Raw genomic sequence first — 25,355 nt, 5'->3', positions numbered from 1 at the left:
AGAGTGTAAACTTTATTTGTTCTTCGTGCGTTATTGCACATATTCAAGCTCACAAGAAGTAATGTTATCGTTTCGAGACCATTTTGGTAAGTCAATTTTCAAATTCATTTTTAGTCAGAATTTCATCTATTTTCTTACCAATCTCTTGAAATGTGTTGGAAAAAGAATATTAAAATGATTCCTATGTTCTAGAAAATCTAAGAAAATCATTAAATTTTTTTCTCATTTATTAACCAGATATTTGAGTAAGTGAGTAGCCATTTTTTAAAAAAAATCCTGGCTCAAAGTAATTGTGAATAGAACCAAAAAAAAAAACATAGGGGAAAAACATTGAGTGGTACAACCTAAATAGAGAAGAAAAAATGGAAAATTTGAGAAATTATTATTGTTTGGACCAGTGAATACAATTCGTGGAATTTGACTTTTACTGAGGCAATTAAGTTTATGTTCAAAATAAGTGAAGCCTCGATATAAGTGAGAACAAATTCGAAAGATGAAAGCAAGTAAATTTGGAGTTAGATAGAAATTTGGCTAAGGTCAACCAAGTAAGTGGTCTTATTATTAATTCGGCCGGACGACTTACCTTATGTATGATGACACATGCCCAGTGGCCTTTGCATGTGTCATTTATGATTTATGTTATAGGATGATGTAATGATATTGTATGATGATGTGATGATGTTATATGATGATACGACAACGTTATATGATGATGTAATGATGATGTAATGATGTTGTATGATGATATGACGATGTTATATGATGATGTAATGATGTTGTATGATGATGTGATGATGTTATATGAGGATGAGACAACGTTATATGATGATGTAATGATGTTGTATGATGATGTGATGATGTTATATGAGGATGAGACGACATTATATGATAATGTAATGATGGTATGATGATGTGATGATATGACATGATGACATGATGATAATGATGCATGATAACATGACGATGTAAGATGTATGATGATGAGATGATTTAATATGACGTTATTCCATATTAAGATGATGTGCATATATTAAATATCATGATGCATTAGGATGAAGATTTTCCTAAGACATAACCCTAGTTAATGTTAATGATGATGATCGTATGAGGCCATGCATGTTATTTAGAGTAATATGAAAACGAGTATAGGGTTGTGTCATAAAGATGATTTAAACATGAAAACTATAAGAACCTCATGCATTATGTGTATACATGTACCTCGGGTTACTTTCCTATTTATGATGATGATGAGTATGGACGCGTACACTATGATGATGATGATGATCATGCTTTGCATGATACTCAGGGGTTTACTGACCTCTAGATGTCGCTACGGGCAGCTAGCTCGACTATGATAGGTCTAGGGGGAGTGTGAACCGCCTGGGGATCCACACTCGCACGTGTGGGTCATGTGTAAGGAAGTACTATACATCCAATTTTGTTCGGATTGGAGCCCACCCCTATGATGGTTTTAACAATAGGTACCTAGATCATGAGTGGCATGTGTTTGCATTTCCTGACCTTAATAGTGGAGTCACTTACTCAGTATTTCTTAAAATACTCCAGCCGTGTGCTACTTCTATTTCAAGTAAAGGCAAGACACCCGTGTACGGCTGATGAAAGTATTGCAAGTAGAGACCATGACACGTGCATAGAATATTAGTATTTCATTTTCTTAGATTCAAGATAGTATAAGATGTTCTTAGATTTCTTTATATTGTTTTAAAGATACTTTCAAACATGGAAGTCCACGACAATGTTTTAATATGAATTTTTAAATGTTTAGTTCCACATAAGATCATAGACTATGATGGCAGTAGCAACTTTAAGTTACTAGAAATCCAGAGTCGTTACAGATGGAATAACATGTATTCCAAACTCTCATCAGGATCACACAATTTCATCGCTTGGTCCACTAATAGGTCAATTCCAACATGGGATTAGGTCAACGCGTCATTCACATTACAAACTAATGATCCTCTCATCAGGAGATCACATAATTTCAGTACTTGGTCGGTTAACAGGTCAATCTCGACATGGGTACATGTCAAACCTAACACGTTAGACCTTCCTATGGGTTGTTACATGCATCACCATGCTAAATTAGTTTTTATAATACATAACAAAATGGGGTTTAATGAAGAACTTTGAGTTGTCATTATTAGAACAAGGGTGTGCATTTGTGTTGATTCATTTTCTTATTGTTCTTCTCCAAATGCATACATCACTCTTACACAAGTGGGAATAGACCACCACCAACCAAAACATTACAAATTTAAGCATCATTACATATTTCATGATGAAAACACAAAGAGATTTGGAAGAACTCAACCAAATTCATATGTGGAATATGGTGAGTTTGAAGAAGCACTTTAAAACCCTAATGTCCTCTCCAAAGTGGGTCTAGCATGTCTCATATGTTTGAGTGGCATCATCTCAAACCTTCTATTTCAAACATAATGAAGCTCAACCCACAACTTTATATCCACCACAAAGTGTTTCTCATCTAAAATTATTACTTCTTGGCCAACAAAAAGACACCATTTTGTTTTGTGTCATATTCACTACTAACTTTGGTCCCTCCTTCTTACCAAACATGAGTGTGTTCCACCTCACATTCTAAATGGAGTTTGGTAGAGATTCTACTATGTGTTCTCTTTATTGTATTATGCTCTAAATACTAAGTTTAAGCTCCTCAAACATGGGCACTTACATACATCTTTGTCTCACGACACGAGAAAAGATTTAAATATCATTCTGGTCATAGAGCGTTTTAGGGTTCGTAAACTTTCAAAATGTCTATTTGACCCTTGATTTTTAACATCATTCTATTTTGGTCTAAATCTCTATCTTGTGTCTGACTAATGTAGCCTGAAGTTATGTGTGAGATCCTAGTCTGGTATGCCAACGAGAGGACACTAGGCTCTAAATGGGGTGGATTGTGAGATCCCATATCGGTGAAACATTTTTTATATGGGTGTGGAAATCACTCCCTAACAAACATATTTTAAAAACATTGAAAGGAAGTCCGAAAAAGAAAGTCTAAAGAAAACAATATGTGCTAGCGGTAGAGTTAAATTGTTACATCATGCTTAAGTTTGAACAAGTTATACAAAATAATATTTTTTTTAGAGGAAAAAAAATAGAAATTAAAATAATATTTAATAATTGAAAAAACGGTTTGATTTAAAATATGATAAGTAGACCTTATCCGGTGATTATAGATGTCAAATCAAATGTGTATTTTCTAAATAATAAATAAATTAATTAACATTTAAAAATTTTGAATAAGTTTCTTATTCAAAACAATTATTAAAAAAAAAAAAGCAGGTAAGTTTTCAATATGATAAAAATATTTTTTAAAAAGAAAAAAGTGCTTAAATATTTTATTTACAATAAATAAATAAATAAATATATATATATATATATTATGAATCTATAATAATATTTATGTAATTTTGAGTATAATAATAATTAATTTTTATTAAAAAATATTGTCGTGTTGAATTGGACGACTTCCACTATATCATCATAACTACTATTATATAAAATCTATGAATAATGTACTTTTTAGCCGCCTCTCTTTTACGAATGAATCGATGATGACGAATTTAAATATTAAATTATAAAATTTTTATATATTTAATAAAAATATATTCCGTTATTATAATAATAACGATGATTATTATAATGTATAAAGGTTTGGACCAAAGTGTTTATTATATGTTAAGTATTGAAGTGAGGTGTGACATAAATATATGAGATTATGAAAATTTTATGTTTGGAATATGGGAATTTTGAGATTATTTAAGGGTTAAATTGAAACGTGGAATCTTATGATTGGTTGCTATTTTGTGGGGTGGTGGTAGTTGAAAAGTCCACTTATTATTATTATTATTATTATTTTCTTTTCAAAATAAATATCCAACGAACCATTATAATAGGCCTAATATTTTAATATTATTGCTAAAGTTTTTATATGTAATTACTATAATTCGTATGGTTAATAAAATTATTAATATTGAGCTTATAAAATATATATATATATATTCTTTTTAAATATGTAGTCAACGTGACATAAATATATGAACATTATTTAACTAAAAAATAATTAAATAAAGGGCGAGTAAGAGCAATAAATTTTAAAAAAATTAAATTTATAGGATAAAAAGATAAAAAAGGATAATCACAAATTAATTAGGTAAATAAAGTAAAAAAAATAACTTTGAAATTAATAATACTTTTGTGAAAGTTAACCTAAACCCGGTCCTTTAACACGGATTAGAATTTCACCGAATTCAAATTTTACCATGTCTATGCTCTGAAATGGAAAAAAAATGTTACTTTGTCTAGTAATTAAATTATTTTACTAGTTCGAATAAAATTTTATAGAGTATGTGGCGGGCATTCTTTCTTTTAATGGTTAAAGATTAATAAGTATTTTTTATAATTAACTCGAGCACAATTCAGTAAAAATATATATCGTCGACTCAATAAAGTACAAAGTTTTAAATTTCTGCCCTCCCGTGTTGAACTCAAAAAATACTTTAACTAATTTAATTGAAGATGACTAAGCACAATAACGGTCAATACTTTAACAATAAAATGTTTTTAATTTAATTTTCTTTTTTGTTAATTTAATTGTTTTTATGAATAATTTTAATTACAATTTTCAAAAACTATGGTACACACATTTAACGTCAATCTTAATTAGAAAGGAAGGGTATATACGGGCCGGATTAGATTAAAAAATATATTTTTTTTTAACTCACGAACTGGCTCAAATTTTCAATTTTCTAAAAATTCAATACCCAAACGATTAAAAGAACTAACTCAACCTAACTTTTATGGTATAAACGGGTCGAGTTCTCGAATCTCTTAATGGAAACCACCCACGCCCTTTCAAAAACTCTCCCAGCTTTCACTCCCTCAATCCCTATTATGCAACACACACACCCGAGAAAGAGAGAAGCGTACGTGCATATCGCAGTCATGAAATTCATTGGCGCGTCCCCATCCTTGAATTGGTTATTGCGCGGAGACAAAAAGCGTAGAATATCCCATGGTAAGTCCAATCGCATTTGTTTTTCTTTATATTCACGCCAGTTGAAAAAATTAGAAGAGAGACCATAAACACCCCTAATCCTAATCCCATAGTTTATATTTTAAATATTGAAATCACCTTCTTCGTCTATATAAAAATATAGTCCGTAAATAAATAAGCACCATAATTAGGTTAAATATGCATACACACCCCAAACAAAATGCATTTATCTTTTTCAGTTCCTCAATCATAAGAATTTCAAATTTTCCTGAAATATATGTGAGTGAGGACAAAGTATCCTATAAAAATTAGTGTCAATCTTTGATGACAGTTTTCACTCGTTAAAAGTGAGAAATAAGTAATCTGATTATAGAAAATTATAAAATAAAAATGATTATTTACACGCAAAACAAAAACGACAGTAATTAAATATAAAAATCAACTTATTTGTTAGAAAAAATATATACATATTTGAGAAAATATTTGAGATAATTATTTCTAAATTAGTTTAGTAAAAGTCAATGGTAAATATATATATATATATATTGACAAACCTCCTATTAATATTATTATCCAAAATAAATAATTAAAAAAAGGAAATGAAATAAACCATTTTGAAGCAGCCGTTATTATAAAAAAGAATAAAATAAATAATAATATATTGAAGAAATTAATTTGGTGAAGCTGATCGTGCAGAAGAAGGCAACCAAAATAAGAAACAATTGAACCTCAAGACACAGCAGCTCAATATGAAGTCAAATCAGGAGCTGCCACGTGTAAAGTCAAAGATAGATGAAGTAAGCGCAGACGTCAATATAGATATATATATATATTTTAAAAAAAAAAGAATTATTAATATTAAATAATTTGGGTTTTAAAATCCATGGCTTCTAGAATTGCTCACGCCAAAGGATTCGGTGCTTTTAACACACAAAATCAAATCCAAACTCCAAATTAAATATTAATTCCTTAAATTTTTTCAATTGAAATTATTAAAAAAAGGAAATTTGGTTAAAAGTCTTCGTCATCAATGCAAATATTTAAACACCTTCTTTTAAATAATATATTTTTCTATTTTAATTTTTAAAATTTTTTAAAAAAATTAAATTAATTAAAAAATAATTCTAAAATTATGTAGAAGTATTCGATATAATTATATTATTATTGAGAACGTGCCTGAATATTAACAGAAGGTATAATTTAATGTCTAGAGTCGAAATTGAAACATTTATATTTATAAATTTAAATTTGGTATTTATTTTATTTTTAAAAAATAGATGAATTAAAATCCGTTAGAAAACAAATAGGATTTTGTAGCGTGGCTTTACAAGATTCATAGTATTTAAGAAAGTTGACCAAGTAATTTCAATCTTTTATTTTATTTTTTTTTAAAAAAAGGCATCCAAACTAGAGAGGTGATTTTACCAATTTAACCCCCCAAGAAGATTCTTTTGGAACACAAGATTTAGATGCTCAAATACTTCAATTAAAAAATTGAATAAGGATATTTTTGGGCTTCAAAATATCGTTTAGTTGACTCTTCTTTTTTACATTATTATTATTATTATTATTATTATTATTATTATTATTATTATTATTATTATTATTATTATTATTATTATTATTATTATTATTATGATTATTTATAAAATCGTCAATTAATATTAAGGTATACACTTAGACAACTCGATATATCAACGATTTGTTATAAGTGATTTATGTATGAATCTTTATTATTAAATAAATATACGTATTTACTAAAAATATGATTACTTATATTTATTTATAAAATTTAAAATTTTAATTTATGTCGTTTTTTTATACCATAATTGTCAAATCTAATGACGTTAATATATATAAATAAAAAAAATAATTTTTTTTTTTTAGAGGAGTTGGGTGAATTTGTAAAGATAGAATAAGATAAAAAGAATGTCAACTTAGTTAATATTTTTTTAAAATATGACATTAATATTCTGTTATTATATATTTTAATTATTTCATTAAAAAAATGAAATAAAGAAGACAAGTTCATTAAGAATGACTTATTTCCACATGCAAATAATGATTCTCTATTGCTTCATAAATAAGATAATAATAATAATTTTAAATAATGAAATAAAAACCTTAAATATTCTTTTTTTTTTTTTTAAATACCTTAAAAGTTAAATAAATATAGTATTTTATGTTTAATTCCTGAAAAAGAAAATTCCTTAAAATTTATTCTGATTTTATTTTCTTTTCTAGAAAATGACTGCTATATATGATAAAATAATTTACTCAAATAATTTACTGTAAATTTGCTTAAAACCATTTTTATTTACTGTTTTTTTCGTTTGCATCAAGGATCCCGAAAGAGGTATTTTAGAGAAAGGAGTGAAGAGATCGAGAGGTATTCGATTATTGTTTTATTATATTTTTTTTACTGTTCTTACACTTACCGATATTTCTTTTTCTTATGCTTACGGATTAGTAGTTATCATAAGATTTGAAATATTTCTTTCGAATCTTCTAGTTCTCTTCTTTATGTTGTTTGATCAACTCATAGTAGTTATCGAACTTTAGAAGCAAAGGAAAAATCTAAAACTTACCATAACATTTATGTTTTTGTCACGAGTGACGTTTAATATATATTATTGGATTTATTAGAAAAAATGGAAATTATAAAATATATATATATATATATATATATTTAAAATAAATAAAAAAGTTGGTAAATTAAGAATTTTTATTAGATTGAATTTCGTTATTATGTTTGCAGCGCAAGCCAGGGGCTTACACAGGTGATGTTCATGGCGCCACCGAATATGGACTTTTTTTTTTAATTCAACTTTCTCTCTCCTTTCTCTTCTAATATGATTCAAAATTTCATCTTTTTCTTTCCTTGTTCTTCCACACCTATAAGTACACCAAACCCACTTCACATTTCTCTCAAAATCTCTACTTTTTCTTCATTTTCCCTTCTTTGAAGGAGAAACAGAGTGTTTGCTCTGTTTTTATGATTGGTTTTTTCTCAAGGGTTGTAAAACAGAGTGTTGAAGATGGACAATGGAGAGATTTATAGAGTGAGCAGTACGCGTATGAACAGCTCAACTATATGGAGGAACAGCGCCATGGATGTGTTTTCCAAGTCATCTCGTGATGAAGATGATGAAGAAGCTCTTAAATGGGCTTCCATTGAAAGGCTTCCTACTTATTTACGTGTTAGGAGAGGGATTTTGTCTCTTGAAGGTGAATCTGCTAGAGAAATCGATGTTCAAAATCTGGGTTTGTTGGAGCGGAGGAACATCTTGGAACGGCTTGTCAAGATCGCTGAGGAAGATAATGAAAGATTCTTACTCAAATTGAAGAACAGAATGGAAAGGTATTGTTTGTTTATGAAATGGGTTATGTTTTTTTTGGTGTTTTGTTGAATTGGAAGGTGGGTTTTGTAGAGTTGGGCTTGATCTTCCTGCCATTGAAGTTCGATTTGAGCATTTGAATGTTGAAGCAGAGGCTCATACAGCCGACAGAGCTTTACCAACCATTTTCAACTTTTCTCTCAACATGCTTGAGGTAGCTTTCTTTTCTTGTTCTTACAGCTTTTTATGGCCAAAACTTCTAATATTTTGACTCTCTTTCAAGGGGTTTCTGAGCTACTGTCATATCATCCCAAATAGAAAGAAACATCTATCAATTCTTCATGATGTTAGTGGAATCATCAAGCCAGGAAGGTATATTGATATTGATATTGGTATTGATTTGATATTAACAATCATGAAATGCTATTACCTTAAGCTTTTGATTTCATGGCATTTGCAGAATAAGTCTTCTTTTGGGGCCGCCGAGCTCCGGCAAGACGACGTTACTCCGAGCATTATCTGGAAAGCTTGGGAATGATCTCAAAGTAAGACAGAAAAATCCCATCTCTCAAAAGATTTTGATTCTAAATTTGAGCTGATTGTGGTTGGTTGTTTGTATTTGACAGGTTTCTGGGAGAGTTACTTATAATGGACATGGAATGAATGAGTTTGTTCCACAAAGAACATCAGCTTACATTAGCCAACAAGATCTTCACATTGGAGAAATGACTGTGAGAGAAACGTTATCATTTTCAGCGAGATGTCAAGGAGTTGATCAACGTTATGGTGAGTTTACAACACCATTCATGTTTTGTTCATGAAATTCTTACGAAGTTATTGTAAATCCCAACATTTTTTTCTCTGTAGATATGTTAACAGAGCTATCAAGGAGAGAAAAGGCTGCAAATATTAAGCCTGACCAAGATCTTGATATCATCATGAAGGTTGATATCCAAATTCCATATCCATTTTGGGTTTGGCTTGTCTTGTGTTAATATCATTGGGATTTTGCAGGCGGCTGCTTTAGGAGGACAAGAGACCAACGTTGTGACAGATTATGTTCTTAAGGTGAAAACTTGTTGTAATGATAATCAAACAATGTCTGTGTGTAATCTAATGATTGTTTAAACAAAACAATGCAGATTCTTGGATTAGAAATCTGTGCTGATACAATGGTGGGAGATGAAATGTTTAGAGGCATCTCTGGTGGGCAAAAGAAGAGGGTAACAACCGGGGAGATGCTGGTCGGACCGGCTCGAGCTTTGTTCATGGACGAGATATCAACAGGATTGGACAGTTCGACGACGTACCAGATTGTTAATTCATTGAGACAATCCATTCAAATTCTGAATGGAACTGCATTGATATCTCTTCTTCAACCTGCCCCTGAAACTTATGAGCTGTTTGATGATATAATTCTGATATCAGATGGACAAGTTGTGTATCAAGGTCCACGCGAAAACGTGCTCGAGTTCTTCGAACATATGGGATTCACTTGTCCTCAGAGGAAAGGAGTAGCAGATTTCTTACAAGAAGTAAGCTCAATTGGAGTTTGGCTGTCCTGTTTTTTAATGTATCTGTTTGGTTTTGTGATGGAAACTGTTTTGTTTTATAGGTGACCTCAAGGAAAGATCAAGAACAGTATTGGGCTAAGAGAGATGAGCCTTATAGATTCATCGATGTGGGAGAGTTTTCTGAAGCATTTCAATCGTTTCATGTCGGGAAGAAGCTTGGTGATGAACTTGCTATTCCATTTGACAAATCTAAAAGTCATCCAGCTGCTTTAACAACAAAAACGTATGGTGCTACCAAGAAGGAACTGTTGAAAGCATGCATTTCAAGGGAGTTTTTGCTGATGAAAAGGAACTCATTTGTGTACATTTTTAAGTTAACTCAAGTGAGTATGAGTTGCATAGTTCATGTCTTTATCCACTATGTCTGAAAGAACATGTTTGACACAATGTTTGTTCATTTTTCAGCTGATTATCATGTCTTTTGTGGCAATGACGTTGTTTTTCCGAACGAAGATGCACCGAAGGACGACGGACGACGGATCAATTTACATGGGGGCGATGTTCTTTGCGATTTTGATAATCATGTTCAATGGTTTCTCTGAGCTAGCTTTGACAATCTTGAAACTTCCTGTGTTCTACAAGCAAAGGGACTTGCTGTTCTTTCCGGCTTGGGCATATTCACTTCCCACATGGATTCTTAAGATCCCTATTACAATTGTTGAAGTAGGGATTTGGGTAGCAATGACTTACTACGTAATCGGATTCGATCCAAACGTCGAAAGGTGAGGCAAAATGAAGAACATTCAACACCAAATTTGATGATTACCTGCTTGATAACATTAAGCTACATGATGAACTTGCAGATTCTTCAAGCAGTTTCTGTTGCTGTTGTGTGTGAACCAAATGGCGTCGGCTCTATTTCGTTTAATCGCATCGTTAGGACGAAATCTCATCGTTTCAAATACATTTGGATCATTTGCTTTACTAACAGTTCTTGTTTTGGGTGGATTCATCATAGCTCGAGGTTGGATTCGAGTAACTAACGTGTTTTCAATGCCATTTCATCAGAAAAATTACTGATATACACAACTTCCCTTCCTTTGTGTTTAGAAAACATTCATCCCTGGTGGATTTGGGGTTACTGGATCTCTCCAATGATGTATGCACAAAATGCTATAGGTGTCAATGAGTTTCTTGGCCATAAGTGGAGTCATGTAAGTAAATGGCTTTCTGATTTGTGCATACTAACAACTATAGCGCTGACTCTCCTCCTCCTCCTCGTCGTTGTTGCAGTTGGCGCCGAACTCGACCGAATCACTCGGAGTTGTGGTACTTAAATCACGTGGGATCTTCCCAGAAGCTAGATGGTATTGGATTGGGGTTGCAGCTACAATTGGATATATTTTGCTATTCAATTTTCTTTTCACTATCGCGTTGAAGTACCTCGATCGTAAGTAGTCGAAGCTCGACTTGTTATGCACTCGAACGTGTCTTGATTATTGATATTTGAGTTTGAATTTTGTAGCTTTTGGGAAGCCTCAGGCTATTCTGTCCTCTAAAGAGAGCTCAACTGAGAAAAGTGTGAAGAAATCTGAAGATGTTCAAGAAGGAAATAGCAGTTATAATGCAGAGAGGAGTGAGAATGAGGTTAGTTTATCATCAAGAACATCATCTGCAAGAGTTGGAAGCATTAATGAAGCTGATAGGAACAAGAAGAGAGGAATGGTTCTTCCTTTCGAACCGCATACGATCACGTTCGACGAAATTCGATATGCAGTAGACATGCCACAGGTATATATATGATATGATATGATATGACATGAACAACTATTTACACGACTCTGATGTGCTAATGTCATACATAGGAAATGAAATCAGAAGGCGTTACTGAGGACCGACTCGAACTATTGAAGGGTGTGAGCGGTTCGTTTAGGCCCGGAGTTCTAACGGCCCTGATGGGTGTCAGTGGTGCTGGAAAAACAACTCTTATGGATGTGTTAGCCGGGCGAAAAACTGGTGGATACATAGATGGAAACATCACCATTTCCGGGTATCCTAAAAATCAAGAAACGTTTGCTCGGATTTCGGGATATTGTGAACAAACTGATATACATTCTCCGCACGTTACGGTCTACGAATCACTTGTTTACTCGGCGTGGTTGCGGTTGCCTCCTGATGTTGATAATGCTACCAGAAAGGTGAAGTTCAACACATTCCTTATCACTTTTTTTGTCACCAATTTTGGTTTGATCATGTGCAGAGCCTGTTTTGTTTATGATTTGCAGATGTTTGTTGAGGAAGTTATGAATCTTATTGAGCTCAACCCAATAAGAGATTCAATTGTTGGATTGCCTGGAGTCAATGGACTTTCAACTGAGCAACGCAAGAGATTAACCATAGCTGTTGAACTTGTTGCAAATCCATCTATAATATTCATGGATGAACCAACTTCTGGGCTTGATGCTCGAGCAGCAGCCATCGTAATGAGAACGGTCAGGAACACAGTCGACACAGGCCGAACCGTCGTCTGCACCATTCACCAACCAAGCATCGATATATTTGATGCTTTTGATGAGGTATAATATAATAAACTACCCTCTCAATCACAACACTCCAAATAGCTGATCATTTCAGATCATGTTCTCTTGCAGCTTTTCTTGTTAAGACGTGGAGGTGAAGAGATATACGTCGGTCCCATTGGTCGACATTCGATCCATTTGATCGATTACTTCGAGGTATCGTTTCATATCGTATAAACACTTCCATTTTCGAGCCGAAAAACATCTAACGTAGCCTTTCATTCAATTCATTACAGAGCATTGAAGGAGTTCCAAAGATCAAAGATGGGTACAACCCTGCAACATGGATGCTTGAAGTCACCACAGCATCTCAAGAAGCAAATCTTGGAGTGAACTTCAACACATTATACAAAAAATCAGAGCTTTTTAGGTAAGTAAATGGCAATCATTATGATCTTAACACAAAAAATGCAAGAATTTGAAGTATGAACAAACAAAATTATGCAGGAGAAACAAGGATTTGATCAAACAACTAAGTGTTCCAAGTGAAAACTCCAAAGAGTTGTATTTTCCCACTAAATACTCCCAATCTTTCGTGGTTCAATGCATTGCTTGCCTATGGAAACAACATCTTTCGTATTGGAGAAACCCATCATACAGTGCTGTGAGATTCTTGTTCACAACAATCATAGCCTTGATGTTTGGAACTATCTTCTGGGATCTTGGATCCAAGAGGTAAAAGGAACACACAAACATTCCCTTAATGAACTGATACTCAACTTTAAAAATTGATATCATATTGGCTATTTCAGAGACAACCAGCAAGATCTTTTCAATGCCATGGGCTCCATGTATGCTGCTGTTCTGTTCGTTGGAGTACAAAACGCTACATCAGTTCAACCAGTTGTGGCCATTGAAAGAACTGTGTTTTATAGAGAAAAAGCAGCAGGAATGTACTCAGCATTGCCATATGCTTTTGGACAGGTAATTAAAACGAACATCGATAACTGTGATGTCCCATGTTGGTTGGGGAGGAGAACAAAACACCCTTTATAAGGGTGTGGAAACCTTCCCCTAGCAGACGCGTTTTAAAAACCTTTAAGGGAAGCTCGAAAGGGGAAGCCCAAAGAAGATAATATCTCCTAGCGGTGGACTTGGGCTGTTACAATAACGTTTCGGTTTAGAAAGGAATATGCAAATTTGAGTTTTTTCTTCTTTTTTTGATGCAGGTTGTGATTGAACTTCCATATATATTCATCCAAACAATTGTGTATGGAGTTATAGTGTATGGAATGATTGGATTTGAATGGACTGCAGCTAAGTTCTTTTGGTACATTTTCTTCATGTACTTCACTCTTTTGTACTTCACATTTTATGGGATGATGACTGTGGCTGTAACCCCTAACCACAACATTGCTGCCATTGTTTCATCTGCTTTCTATGGCTTTTGGAACCTATTCTCCGGGTTCATCATCCCTCGAACGGTGAGTCCGTTTCTTTTCCCTCTGATATCACATTCGAAACAATCGAACCTAACGTTCTAACATATTTTGATCCCGAAACGTGCGACAGAAAATCCCAATATGGTGGAGATGGTACTACTGGATATGCCCTGTGGCATGGACACTATATGGGTTGGTGACATCCCAATTTGGGGACATAGAAGACCGAATGGACTCGAACCAAACCGTGGCCGAGTTTGTGAGAAGTTACTTCGGGTACAAGTATGACTTTTTGGGGATTGTTGCAGCAGTTCATGTGGGGTTTACAGTGTTATTTGGGTTCATCTTTGCGTTCTCTATCAAGGTCTTTAATTTCCAAAATAGGTGATTCAAAACAATAAACACTTTAGTAATGTTGTGAGGAATGATATGAAAGTGTAGCTTATTCAACTATTTTTTGTTCTTTTACTCATTAAGCTTGTAAAGAAATAAATGTTTTGTGTTCTCTAAATATATAATAAAATATTTTTTTATAGATGATTATTCAATCAAATGCAACTACTCGTTCCCCTGACATTAGGGCTGATAATTCATCTTATGACTCATTCCTTCGGTCGAGCGTTCTTCGTACGTCGATCAATCTATCAAAGATCGCTTTGTCAGTGTCTGATTTTTTGTTGTCTAAGCACAAAAGAAATTATGTATCTACTTATCGTCTTTTTGCCCCTGATAACACAAGTTTTATGATCTTCAACGCGATGCCACCGTCATCCATACGGGGGCTTTACCTTTGCCTAAAATGTAAGAGTAGCACTTAGCTTGAGTATTTTTTAAGAAAAGCTAGTCCTAGCAAAATTGGATGTGTAATACTTCTCTATACATAACTCATGTTCACCAGGTGGGTTTGCACACTCCCTAGACCTAGCTTGTCGGTCTAGCACTCGCTGATGAGCTCTATATCGAACACCTCATAATACATGATGCAAACAAACCTCCATATATCTATAATATAGTAAGTGTGTGAGTTATGCTTACATAATTCTCATGCGTTCGTTCATACATAGCTTAGCTTTCATATGGAGATTTATGCATCTTAGACACTTTTATACAACATGGTATGATCATATTATAATATAGCTTTTATTCATGACGTGGCCCATCTAGCATGATGTATCATAACATAGTCAAACATGCATAACGTGGCTTAACATAGCTTAATTGTTTTATGTAAGGACCACAGGGCATGTGTCATCATACAAAAAAATAATTCTTCAAACCAAATCCATAATGGAGTCATTTACTTGGTTGGCCTGAACCGAAATTAACCAATAATACTAAAGATGGTTTGAGATGCTGCTTATCGTTCATTCTAACCTATATTACCCACAAGGTATCTTAATTTGAGCAATTTAGGGTTAAATTGTTAAACGCCTCCAATAAGGTCAAAAAAACCAACTCTAGAATGATCGAAAATGGAGGAAACGATAGCAAATACCCTATTCCAAGCCGAATAAGCAATCAAGTTGAGTCAAGAGTTAAGCCGAATTGTTGGAGCCGGGCGTAGAGAGATCGACTAAACAGAGCCATACGCAAGTCGTTGTCTAACGCCCCTAATTTTCTTGCCTAATTAAAGACGTCGTTACATGATTGCCTTAATTTACAAATTTGAAATAAAACATTTGCAAATTAAGTCATGGATCTACGCATTTAATTTTAAACAAGAATATATAAATGATATAGCTTTTGAACCGGAAATATACGGTAACCACCTATCAACTATTAAAATAAAAATTATTGCATACTACTGCCTTATCTTGTTCGCCAAGCAACTACCTCACGACTTGTACCTTAACAGAGTTCACTACCTAACTCAACCCAATCGTTAACTATAAATCTCAAATATAAAATTCAGAAGTCAAACTACATCACTAACATTTGTTACAAACGTCAAATATTCTTAATATTAATAATAATCTTAAGAATAGGACAGAGTTGGGTTGTAATCCTATTTTCATGATGGTCGAGTTGACTCAATAAAAAAATGTCAGTTCATAAACAGACCCGAATTTTCAGTTTTTCAAAAAATTCAGCTTAGTTCAAACACAAAAACATCTAACCAACCCGACATTTATAATTTAGGTTAAGTTATCCAAATTAATTGAATTTTTTATACATTTATGATGCAATTGTTTAAGATAGACTTTAGATAATATTAATTATTATAGAAATTTTATTTTATAATAATGACAAATCAAAATTTTGACTTCGAACATTCCAATTTCTTCCGCCGCAATTCACGGAGTCTGTCATTACTATTTTATTATATTCATAATTATTCTCACACGCCACGTCATCACCCTCTCAATTTTTTTTTTTTTTTTTTAATTATTTGTTCATATTTTATTATATATTCTCATATAAAGACAAGAATTTCCACGTATTACTCTTAAATCATCGTCATGTTTGTTGTAGTAATTAAACCTTCATTTTTAGTCTTCCAAATGCTAAACTTTATTAAGCATTTTATATTTATTTTACAGCTCGGAAGTTCACCGTTGCAATAGACTAGACAATGTTTTGCCGTACATAACATACCAACAACCAGAACAACAACTCGTCGTTTGACTTAGCTTGTTGAAGAAGAAAAAAAGTTTCAACATTTAAAACGCTCTTGTTAAAGATGAAAAAGGTCTCACAGTTCATCGAAAAGCACACCGTCGAAGAATATGAAAATTTTGCACTAAACCCGCGTTGTTAGCCTTAATACCCTAAAAAAAATTAATATGAATCCGAGCAGTTATGAAAAATATTACCCTTTTTTTTCTTTACCATATTTTCAATTTTGCAATAATGACAAGTAAACCATAGGGATATGTATAGTTTCTTACTTGGTTGGGCCATTGACCAACCTCAAATATTTTTAAAAGTTGGACATTTATATAAATTTGGGCAAATAAATCAACGTCAAAATAGAAAAATAGCGGTTGATTTAGAGTCAAAATGAATAAATGACACGGAATGATTGTGAGCATACAATCTAAAAACATAAAATTGCGAAGAAACTTAGTCCGGCATTTTGACTTTTAAGGAGGCATTTCAACCATTATAATCTTTGTAATAGTTTTTTTTTTTTTTACCATAATTAATCGTTATATAAATGTAATCTTAAAATAAATAAAAAGTGGTCGTAACTCTAATTTATCATTCGCCTACAATTTATAACCATTCCAAAGTAAATGAACTTAGTTTGAATCTATTCATACCTTTCGAGCCAATCAAATAGGTCTATTAAGTAAAGAATCAAATTTTATTGGCATGGGAGCATTTATAGAAATGAAGATAATAATGAACAAAAATATACAACTATGAAACTTTCTTAAATGAGAAGAATTATTAGTTCATCTACAAATGGTCAAATTCAAATAAATAAATAAACGCTCAAATTCATTGACTTATTCACCTTTTCTTCATTGACCTCTTCTTATATGCCTTTCTACCAAATCTTTACCTAACTACGGTTAAATTTTTATATCGACCAAATTCAAACTTTTAAAACGGTGAGATCCCATGTCGATTGGAGAGGAGAACGAAACATTCTTCGTAAGAGTGTAGAAAGCTTTCCACTCACCAAAACATTTAAAGACTCTTAGGCTAATAACATTGCTTATAAAGATGTGAAAACCTCCTCCCTAACAGACCATTTTCAAATCGTGAGGCTAATGTCATACGTAGTAGACAAGAGAACGAAACATTTCTCATAAGGGTGTAGAAACCTTTCCACTAACAAACGCATTACAAAACCGTTAGACTAATAACATTGCTTATAAAGATGTAGAAACCTCTCCTCTAACGGATGGCATTAGTGAGGAATTCAATCATATAAACACAAATATCATGATGATTCAAGAAATAATATGAATTTGAATAAGTTTGTCGAGCAATGGGAAGCAAGCTAGTCCTGAAAAATGCTCATCCCTTTACTGTCGAGGCTTACAATTCACCTTGTGATTCATTCCTTAATTTGAGCGCTCTCGATCAATCGAATCATAGGAAGGAGACTAAAAATGAATAACATGATCATAAAATAATAAAAGTTGCAGATATCCTACATGGTTACATATGAAGAAATGATGTGTTTCTATTCTTAATACAATTCTAACTAAAACAGCCCCAAGGCAATGGCTTTAGGACATGGTTTCCAAAGCAATAAAACAACAACGATGGCTTTATAAACCAGATAAAGAACTAAAGAACATTGCTAGATTCATATCAATCACCTCTCAAGGGAAAGAGAACGAACCTCCAATTTCATTTGCACCACTTGGGGGACTAATGGCCACCCAGAGAAGAGATATGGTGATCGCAATAAGTCCCGACCACACGAAAACAATGGTCGGCGTCCTTCCTCTTCTTCCCATGAGCCCCTTCGCGAACGGGTAGAGATGAACCAGAACCCAGAAACTGAAGAAAACACCACCTATCAAGCGACTCCACTGTGGAATTGTACTGTAGATTGTACGGCTGACCCCGACTGCAATGGCGATTAGGTTGATCATCATGATCGTAATAGGCGGAATCATGAGGGACGTCCATTTCACGATGTAGAGATCGGCAAATTCGTCGTCCACATCGTCACCAGCTGATTTGGATGTCAAGGTGAAAGAGATTTCAATCCCAGCAATGACTTTTAGTAAACCTTGAAGCACAGCAGCAAGATGAGCACTGGTGCCTCCAATCAACCAAAACTGCTCATTCCTCCACCATTCTTCTAATTCAATACCAGACCATTTAATTTCAAGAACAGCAAGCAGACATAAAGTGATGGTGATGCCTAAAAGATAGGTGAGGAAAGTGACATTTAGAGTCTGAACGATAAATTGACCCGAAAATAGGGAGAGTGCAGGGAGGAAACAGTAGACTATGAGGAAGATGGACGTGAACGGGTAGATTCCAACGTTAAGGTAGGCTATTCTTTGCAGAATCTTCATTCTTGAACTAGCCAAGAGTGCATTATTTCTGGAGAAGAAAATCTCCACCGACCCGGTAGCCCATCGGAGGACTTGATGTAGCCTATCAGTGAGATTAATGGGCGCAGTTCCACGAAAAGCATCACGTTTCGTTACGCAGTAAATGGACTTCCATCCCCTATTATGCATCCTGTACCCGGTGACCACATCTTCTGTGACAGATCCATAAATCCACCCAACCCGTTGGCCCCATTCGGTCTTATCTTCATACCAACAAGAAATGGCACTGATCGCCTCTGCAACAGTCGATGCATCCAGAAGCTCACGAGGAATGGTAAGAGCACCGGGAGGACGTCCATATTTCACAGCTGGGTGATCAGCTAATGGGCGTCCTTGAAACTCCGCAATTGGAATCGAATCAACAAGAAAAGCAGAATTTCCGAACCTTTTTGGGAACAAGGATAGGTCCATTTCTTCATCATCAGAATCACCCATTCTTAGGCCTCTATGCTCTTCAGAGCCATTTGCAAGCGATGTATGCTTTTTACGTTTACCAAAGCAGCAGCTACAACAACTCGGGTGCTGCTCTTTTGATCTATGCGGGTCAAAACCATAAAGGGCAATCCGTCTAAATAGACATCCTGTTCCGACATATACTGGACCTTGAAGCCCATCAAGGGCTCGCATGTTAACGTCGAAGAACACCGTGTTGTGATTGGCATATCGATCTGAAGGATCAATGCCCTCAAACCTTTGAGGGAACTGAACGTAACAAATACGATCGCCTCCACGGTCCATCATGAAACACATTCCTTCTCTCATTGCCTGGGAGTTGTAGATATAATGATCACAATCAAGGTTGAGGATGAATGGCCCATTTGACATAATAGCCGATGCTCGAACTAGAGCATTCATGGCCCCTGCTTTTTTGTTATGATCATAGCCAGGACGTTTTTCTCGAGAGACATAAACAAGTAAAGGAAGACGGATGTCAACCTCGGATAGGTCAATTAACTTAATTTCATCAGCACTTCCATGTAGCGGCTCATCACTCGGAGGTTTAAGCATCACCTGCATACGAGCGATTATTAGCAAGCCTCTACTTCCCAACTGTTTCTTCCAACATTTGTTTCTGTACTCCAAAAAAAAATCTAAAAACATATCTAATATGAATGAATGCAGAGAACATAAAAAGCTACAGCTACAATTTCACAAACAAAGTCAAATTTTCGTTTTCTTTTATTTCATTTTGACTTCGTGCCGGAATGATCGGCAAGCAGATGACGACAATATTGCAATGACCTTAAATAAGTACCTGTATTATACCAGCGTGGTCGCCCTTGGAATGCTCAGCAGAAGGTTGCATCCAAGTTCCAGGCCAATGGGTTCCGTCGGCCATCCATGTTGCTTTAGGAATCTTTATGGTCTCCAGAGGTTCATCATCAACCACGTTTTGCCTCTGACGCTTCATAGCTTTGATTTCCTCCCTTGCATGATAAGCATCAGATCGACGACGAATAGAATCAGGAAGTCCATTTATCCGAACCTTGAACTCATCGTACTCACGTTTCACACGTCTGCGATCCTTGACAAAATCGGATCGCACTTTATTCTTGAACGGATCTCTCTTCAAATTGAAGTAAGACTCGGGATTCCTAGGTTCAATATCATGCTTTCGACAGAAAGGAACCCATGTGTTAGCAAAACTTGCTGCTTCTGCCATGGCTTCAAAGGTTAGAAGTGCACCTCCATCATCCGAAACATAGCAAGCGAGCTTTTCAACAGGATAATCAGCAGCTAAAATTGACAAGATTGTGTTTGCAGTAACAAGAGGAGGCTCTTTTTCTGGGTCTGCAGTAGAAACAAAGACATCTATTCCTGGAAGATCAGATTTTCCAGTAGGATTACTAGGGCTAGGTGTTTCGAACTTCTCCTTCAGAACATTAAGATCCGTGGCTCGATTTATAGGGCAAAGCTTGGGCAATTGATCAAGAAGCCAAGAAAAAGCGAACCATATTTCACAAACAATTGACATTGCCCACAACCAATAGGCATCTGTGTTTGGATGTCGAATCCTCCAAGCCAAAAATAATCCAAGAATAACCATACGAACGAGAATTAGAAGCCTGTGAGGAAACGTATTGCATATCAAAAGTTAATCAGTCGTAACGGGAATGGAAAAATGAATTCGAGCACCAAAAATACAATTCAAATCATACCTATATGGGCTGAGAACAGCAGCACGAATCTTAAGTTTCCGTGTCAATGGCCTCCACGGTTTGTTCATAAATTCTTTTGGCTCAACAACCTCATCGTTTTGATCATTTCCATTTCCCATATCCCCTTCCTTTGGCCATATAGCATTTCCGTACCCGTAAGTACCCTTTGTTTCAAAAAGCCACCTATTATGATCAAAATCTCCAACACCGGTTTGACTCCTCACCATCATGGACTTAGTCGATTTCATTAATGACAATCTTCTCTCATTCTTCGACATTGTGCGTGTGGGAGGAAGTGGCAGCGGACGCCCATCTTCAACAGTTATTTCATCTGTATCTGTGTTCTTATATGGCTCCTTGCAACCAGGGCAGATAGCATTCCCTTGTTTAACGGCATCCACATAGCAATCTCGACATATCTTGAAATCACACTCACAGGGAAGAATGTCGTTACCACGTTCATCACTCATAACCTTTGCATCACACCCTGGTACTGCACAAGAAGATCCTTTCATGCCAGCCATTTGAGGATGGATTGCTTCAGATTCAATCACTTTATCCATAAGATGAGCTCGTGTCACGCTATTAAACCCCCCTGTAAATAGTGAATTCGAAACATATTGCTCTTCAACCTTCTGTGAAATGGATGGATCCATAGGTTGATTATCAGGTGTTGGTGGTATATGAACTGTGTAGTTTGTAAAATCACTACTCCCCAGCTCACTATCAAGATCATCCCTCGAATACCGAACATACCGACCAGAAGAAGTTCTCCGGGCAAACGTTACAATCTGAGTCATTGGATGCTTCTGTGCATCAGACACATCAGAAGATGATGACAGATTTGAACGGGTCAGCTTAAATGACTTAGACGCCATAACCAAACACTAACAAGCTTCTTCCCTGAGACTCTGCAATTACAAAATACAACAAAGCAAACCCGAATCAAGAATCCATCAGCACCATGTACAAGATCCTACCTAACAGCATCACAATAAAAGTAAATCGTTCGATCGATCTATTGAAAGCTTCCAAGAGCAGAAATGGCCGATTATCAAACAAATCAAGAACCCATCTAGCCGATGAAAAACCTAGCAGAGAACTCGTAGCCTACACTACATTGTCACAAAAGATGAACAACCTAGCAAAGGAACGAAGATGAACTCACACCTTTAACTCTGTTTATTAGCTAAACACCGAAGATCTAGCAGCTCAGCCGCGTCCGCCGCATGCAGTCGCCGATGATGAAGAAATCAAATTCAAACCACTAAACCCTCCTCCCGTATGAAGAGATCGAAGGAAGATGCAGAGAAAAAGAGGGGAAACACCCACAAATCATATGATAACAGAAGGGTTTTGGGATTAGTTTAATCCCTTCAAAGGAGATTAACTTTAATGGGGTTTTACAGAAATGGCAAGAAAGTTGAAGTGATAGCGTTTTCAGAAAGTCGTCTACCAGAGTAGACGAACAGCGGGCGATTCCTCACCGGCTCCTATCAAATATCTACCCGTCTCTGCTTCAAAACAAGGATTCAAGCTTATTCAGGAACCCGTTTTTCAACTCTGAATAAATTAATACAGAATTTTCAAATTGTAATGGGAGTGTCTGGCCTTTTGTTGCTTGGGTCTAATCCGGACAGGATGGAGTAGAATGCGGACATTATTGAAAAAGAAAAAGAAATTACTTTTTCTAATGTAAAGTTTTGTATATACTCTAAATATTCATTATATTCTATGTTGGCAGAGGCTAATTCATATCTTATCTACAAAATTGTGTTATTACAAGATATAATATTCTTATTTTCATTCGAAAATAACATGTTTTAGATTTTAGTGGGAGGGATTTTTGTTGATTACAGGATTAAATTTTGATGAATATCCCACCGAGGATATTGATAATGAAAAACTAGACTGTAAAATCTTAACAACAACATCTTCTCATCAAAGAATGTACGATTCTAAAAAAATTTTATGAAAGTAGAAAAATCTGCCTACCATTTTGGAGTCTTTTGCTGAGGATTCTATTAACATGGCTAAGTACGGCTCTGATACCATATTAGATGAACATGATTCTCCATATCGTCTATTTTGAGCATAAGCGGAGTATTACTTGATTATAAACTCATGATCATTCCCTAAACTATGATTCTCCATATTGTTTATTTTGAGCATGAGCTGGGTATTCCTCGATTATAAACCCATGATCATTCCCTAAACTAGGGAGGTGAAACTTTCATCCAACAAACTGCAATAAACTAAACCTCGAGAGTCGGAATAAACTTACTTCTCTGTTTTCGCTATGAAAATATAGATATTTTAAAACAAAAAATTAAAGAAATTATAAAAATTAAATGGAAGAGGCCAAATAAAATTTAAAAAAAAAAATAAAAACTTAAAATTTAACCTAAAATAAATAATATATATTAGAAAAAAATAATAAAATGTATTTTAAATTACCAATTTTAAAAATTAAAAATTTAACTTTTTTTTAAAAATATTATATTTTTAATGGGTACTTAATTTGAGGTTCAAAATTGGTGTGCAAACGCCAGTTGTTTTGTTATATTGCTTTTTTTTTTTTTTTCTTTTTCTTTTTTCTTTTTTCGGGTGCGTGAAACGTGAATAAGCCTCTTCATTATAAAAAATAAATAATAAAAGTAATAATAAAAGCTATTAAATAGCTGTCTTTCCTTCAATACTTCAATTTTCTTTATTTATTTATTAATATTTAATATTCATTAATATATTTAACGCAATTCTATTCTCAAAATAAATTATCCAGGTTTTGTACATTCTCCTACGTCTCTTTTGCATTTATATATTTAGAGAGAATGTCTTCACATTTATTAAAAAATAATATAAATTTTTAATTGGGTAATATTTCTTTTATTTTCCCTCTGGACATAAAATAACTCTCATATTTCAAAAATAATTATTTTTATTCCTTCTCTCCGGAGGTCACCATCCCACGTTTAATTGGGAAGTTCTATGATTTTAAATTTTTCTTAGTTATCATATATTCAACAATTCACTCGCTAAGATGTGGTTTAAGACAGTTCGTTATTGTATAATTTGAATACAGGTTCTCATGGCTTTAGTTTTAGTTCACTAAAAAAGTCTCGTAACAATAAAATAGTGTCTCGTTCTTATATATCCATGATATTTTTCTAATTTAGTCAACGTGCCACTTGAACCAGACCTGTGAATTAGCTAAAAATGAATATATAATAGAAATGGCCGCATTTAGTAACAAGTTAGAAATTAAAAGTGATATAATTAGATAAGTTTAGTCAAAATTAATTTATTTTTTAATTAATAAAGTTAATTTTTAAAAAAATTGAATTGAATAAAATTAGCCTGCAAGTGGAGATTTGAACCTTCAATACTATTTTTTCTTTAAATTTTATTCTTTACTAAAATTAAGGTGAATATTAAATAATCAATTTTTAAAAATATGATTGGTGCATATTTAGTATGACTATGATTTTGTTTATATTTTAAAAAATGTTTAAGACCTAATTTTATTTTTTATTAATTGATTGAAAGTTATTTAAACATATGGATGAATTTTGTTTATAAATTAGTTTAATACATGTAATTATTAAATTAAAATATTTTGTAAAAAATAAATTTTAAAATTCAATTAATCAATAAAATTTTAAAATAAAATAAAATTGATATGTTTAAATGAAATAAAATAATTGTTTTCAAAAATAAAATTTAATTATAATACAATGTATAACTTTTTTAAAAATAAAATAAGTAATTTTTTTTTAAAAAAATTAGAAAAATAAATATTTTTTTTATAGAGAAACCAAATAAATAGTTTTTTTAGATAAATAAAATCAATAATTTTTAGGAAATTAAAATTAATTGCTTTTTTTTTAAGAATAAAAATAATAATTTTTATAAAAAGTTATATTTACAATTTTTTTAAAAAATAATATTATTAATTTTTTAAAAAGTAATATTAATTAGAAAAATAAAATTATATATATATATATATATATATATATATATATATAATTTTAATCTTTTTAACCCATAGTAAAGTGACATTAACCTTCGATTAAACTTCATCGCAACCTTCGATCCTAAAAAAATGATTAGATAGGACGACTTGGTCAAATTACAGAAGGCATGTTACGAGATTGTGTACTGGGTTTTGCAGGTAGTTGGGTACCTACCTACACTGGGTCGAATTTGCCTAGAATAATATATATTAGGAAACTATTTAGATGACAAGTTTGAAGTTTTTTTTTGTCGGCCGCCAAAATAGCAAACATTGATCAACGTAGGGGATACGCATCAA

The 25,355-nt window shown here is 33.6% G+C and overlaps 2 protein-coding genes across 2 annotated transcripts; one reads left to right on the top strand and one right to left on the bottom strand.

Annotated features, from left to right (window-relative positions):
* The first annotated feature begins 7,805 nt into the window (after positions 1-7,805).
* Positions 7,806-14,400, top strand: LOC111448501 (pleiotropic drug resistance protein 1-like). The gene is made up of 22 exons (XM_023088160.1): positions 7,806-8,405; positions 8,476-8,596; positions 8,666-8,754; positions 8,843-8,927; positions 9,009-9,168; positions 9,250-9,326; positions 9,397-9,450; positions 9,525-9,917; positions 9,998-10,279; positions 10,362-10,678; positions 10,760-10,920; positions 11,007-11,110; positions 11,190-11,346; positions 11,422-11,687; positions 11,762-12,094; positions 12,182-12,472; positions 12,548-12,631; positions 12,712-12,845; positions 12,923-13,150; positions 13,228-13,399; positions 13,645-13,899; positions 13,988-14,400. Exons 1-22 carry the CDS (start codon positions 8,083-8,085, stop codon positions 14,243-14,245), a joined length of 4,344 nt encoding a protein of 1,447 aa, XP_022943928.1. The 5' UTR covers positions 7,806-8,082; the 3' UTR covers positions 14,246-14,400.
* Positions 14,401-17,910: 3,510 nt separating this feature from the next.
* On the bottom strand, positions 17,911-22,699 carry LOC111448415 (cellulose synthase-like protein D3). The gene is made up of 4 exons (XM_023087990.1): positions 22,214-22,699; positions 21,044-21,954; positions 20,140-20,950; positions 17,911-19,895 (listed from the first exon to the last, which is right to left on the bottom strand). The coding sequence occupies exons 2-4, from the start codon at positions 21,919-21,921 to the stop codon at positions 18,138-18,140; spliced, it is 3,447 nt and encodes a 1,148-aa protein (XP_022943758.1). The 5' UTR covers positions 21,922-21,954; positions 22,214-22,699; the 3' UTR covers positions 17,911-18,137.
* Positions 22,700-25,355: the final 2,656 nt, after the last annotated feature.

Source organism: Cucurbita moschata, unplaced genomic scaffold, assembly GCF_002738365.1.
Source record: "Cucurbita moschata cultivar Rifu unplaced genomic scaffold, Cmos_1.0 Cmo_Scf00010, whole genome shotgun sequence".
Taxonomy (NCBI): Eukaryota; Viridiplantae; Streptophyta; class Magnoliopsida; order Cucurbitales; family Cucurbitaceae; genus Cucurbita; species Cucurbita moschata.
The sequence above is the reverse complement of the archived record's forward strand: the minus strand, read 5'-3'. Positions and strand labels throughout refer to the sequence as shown.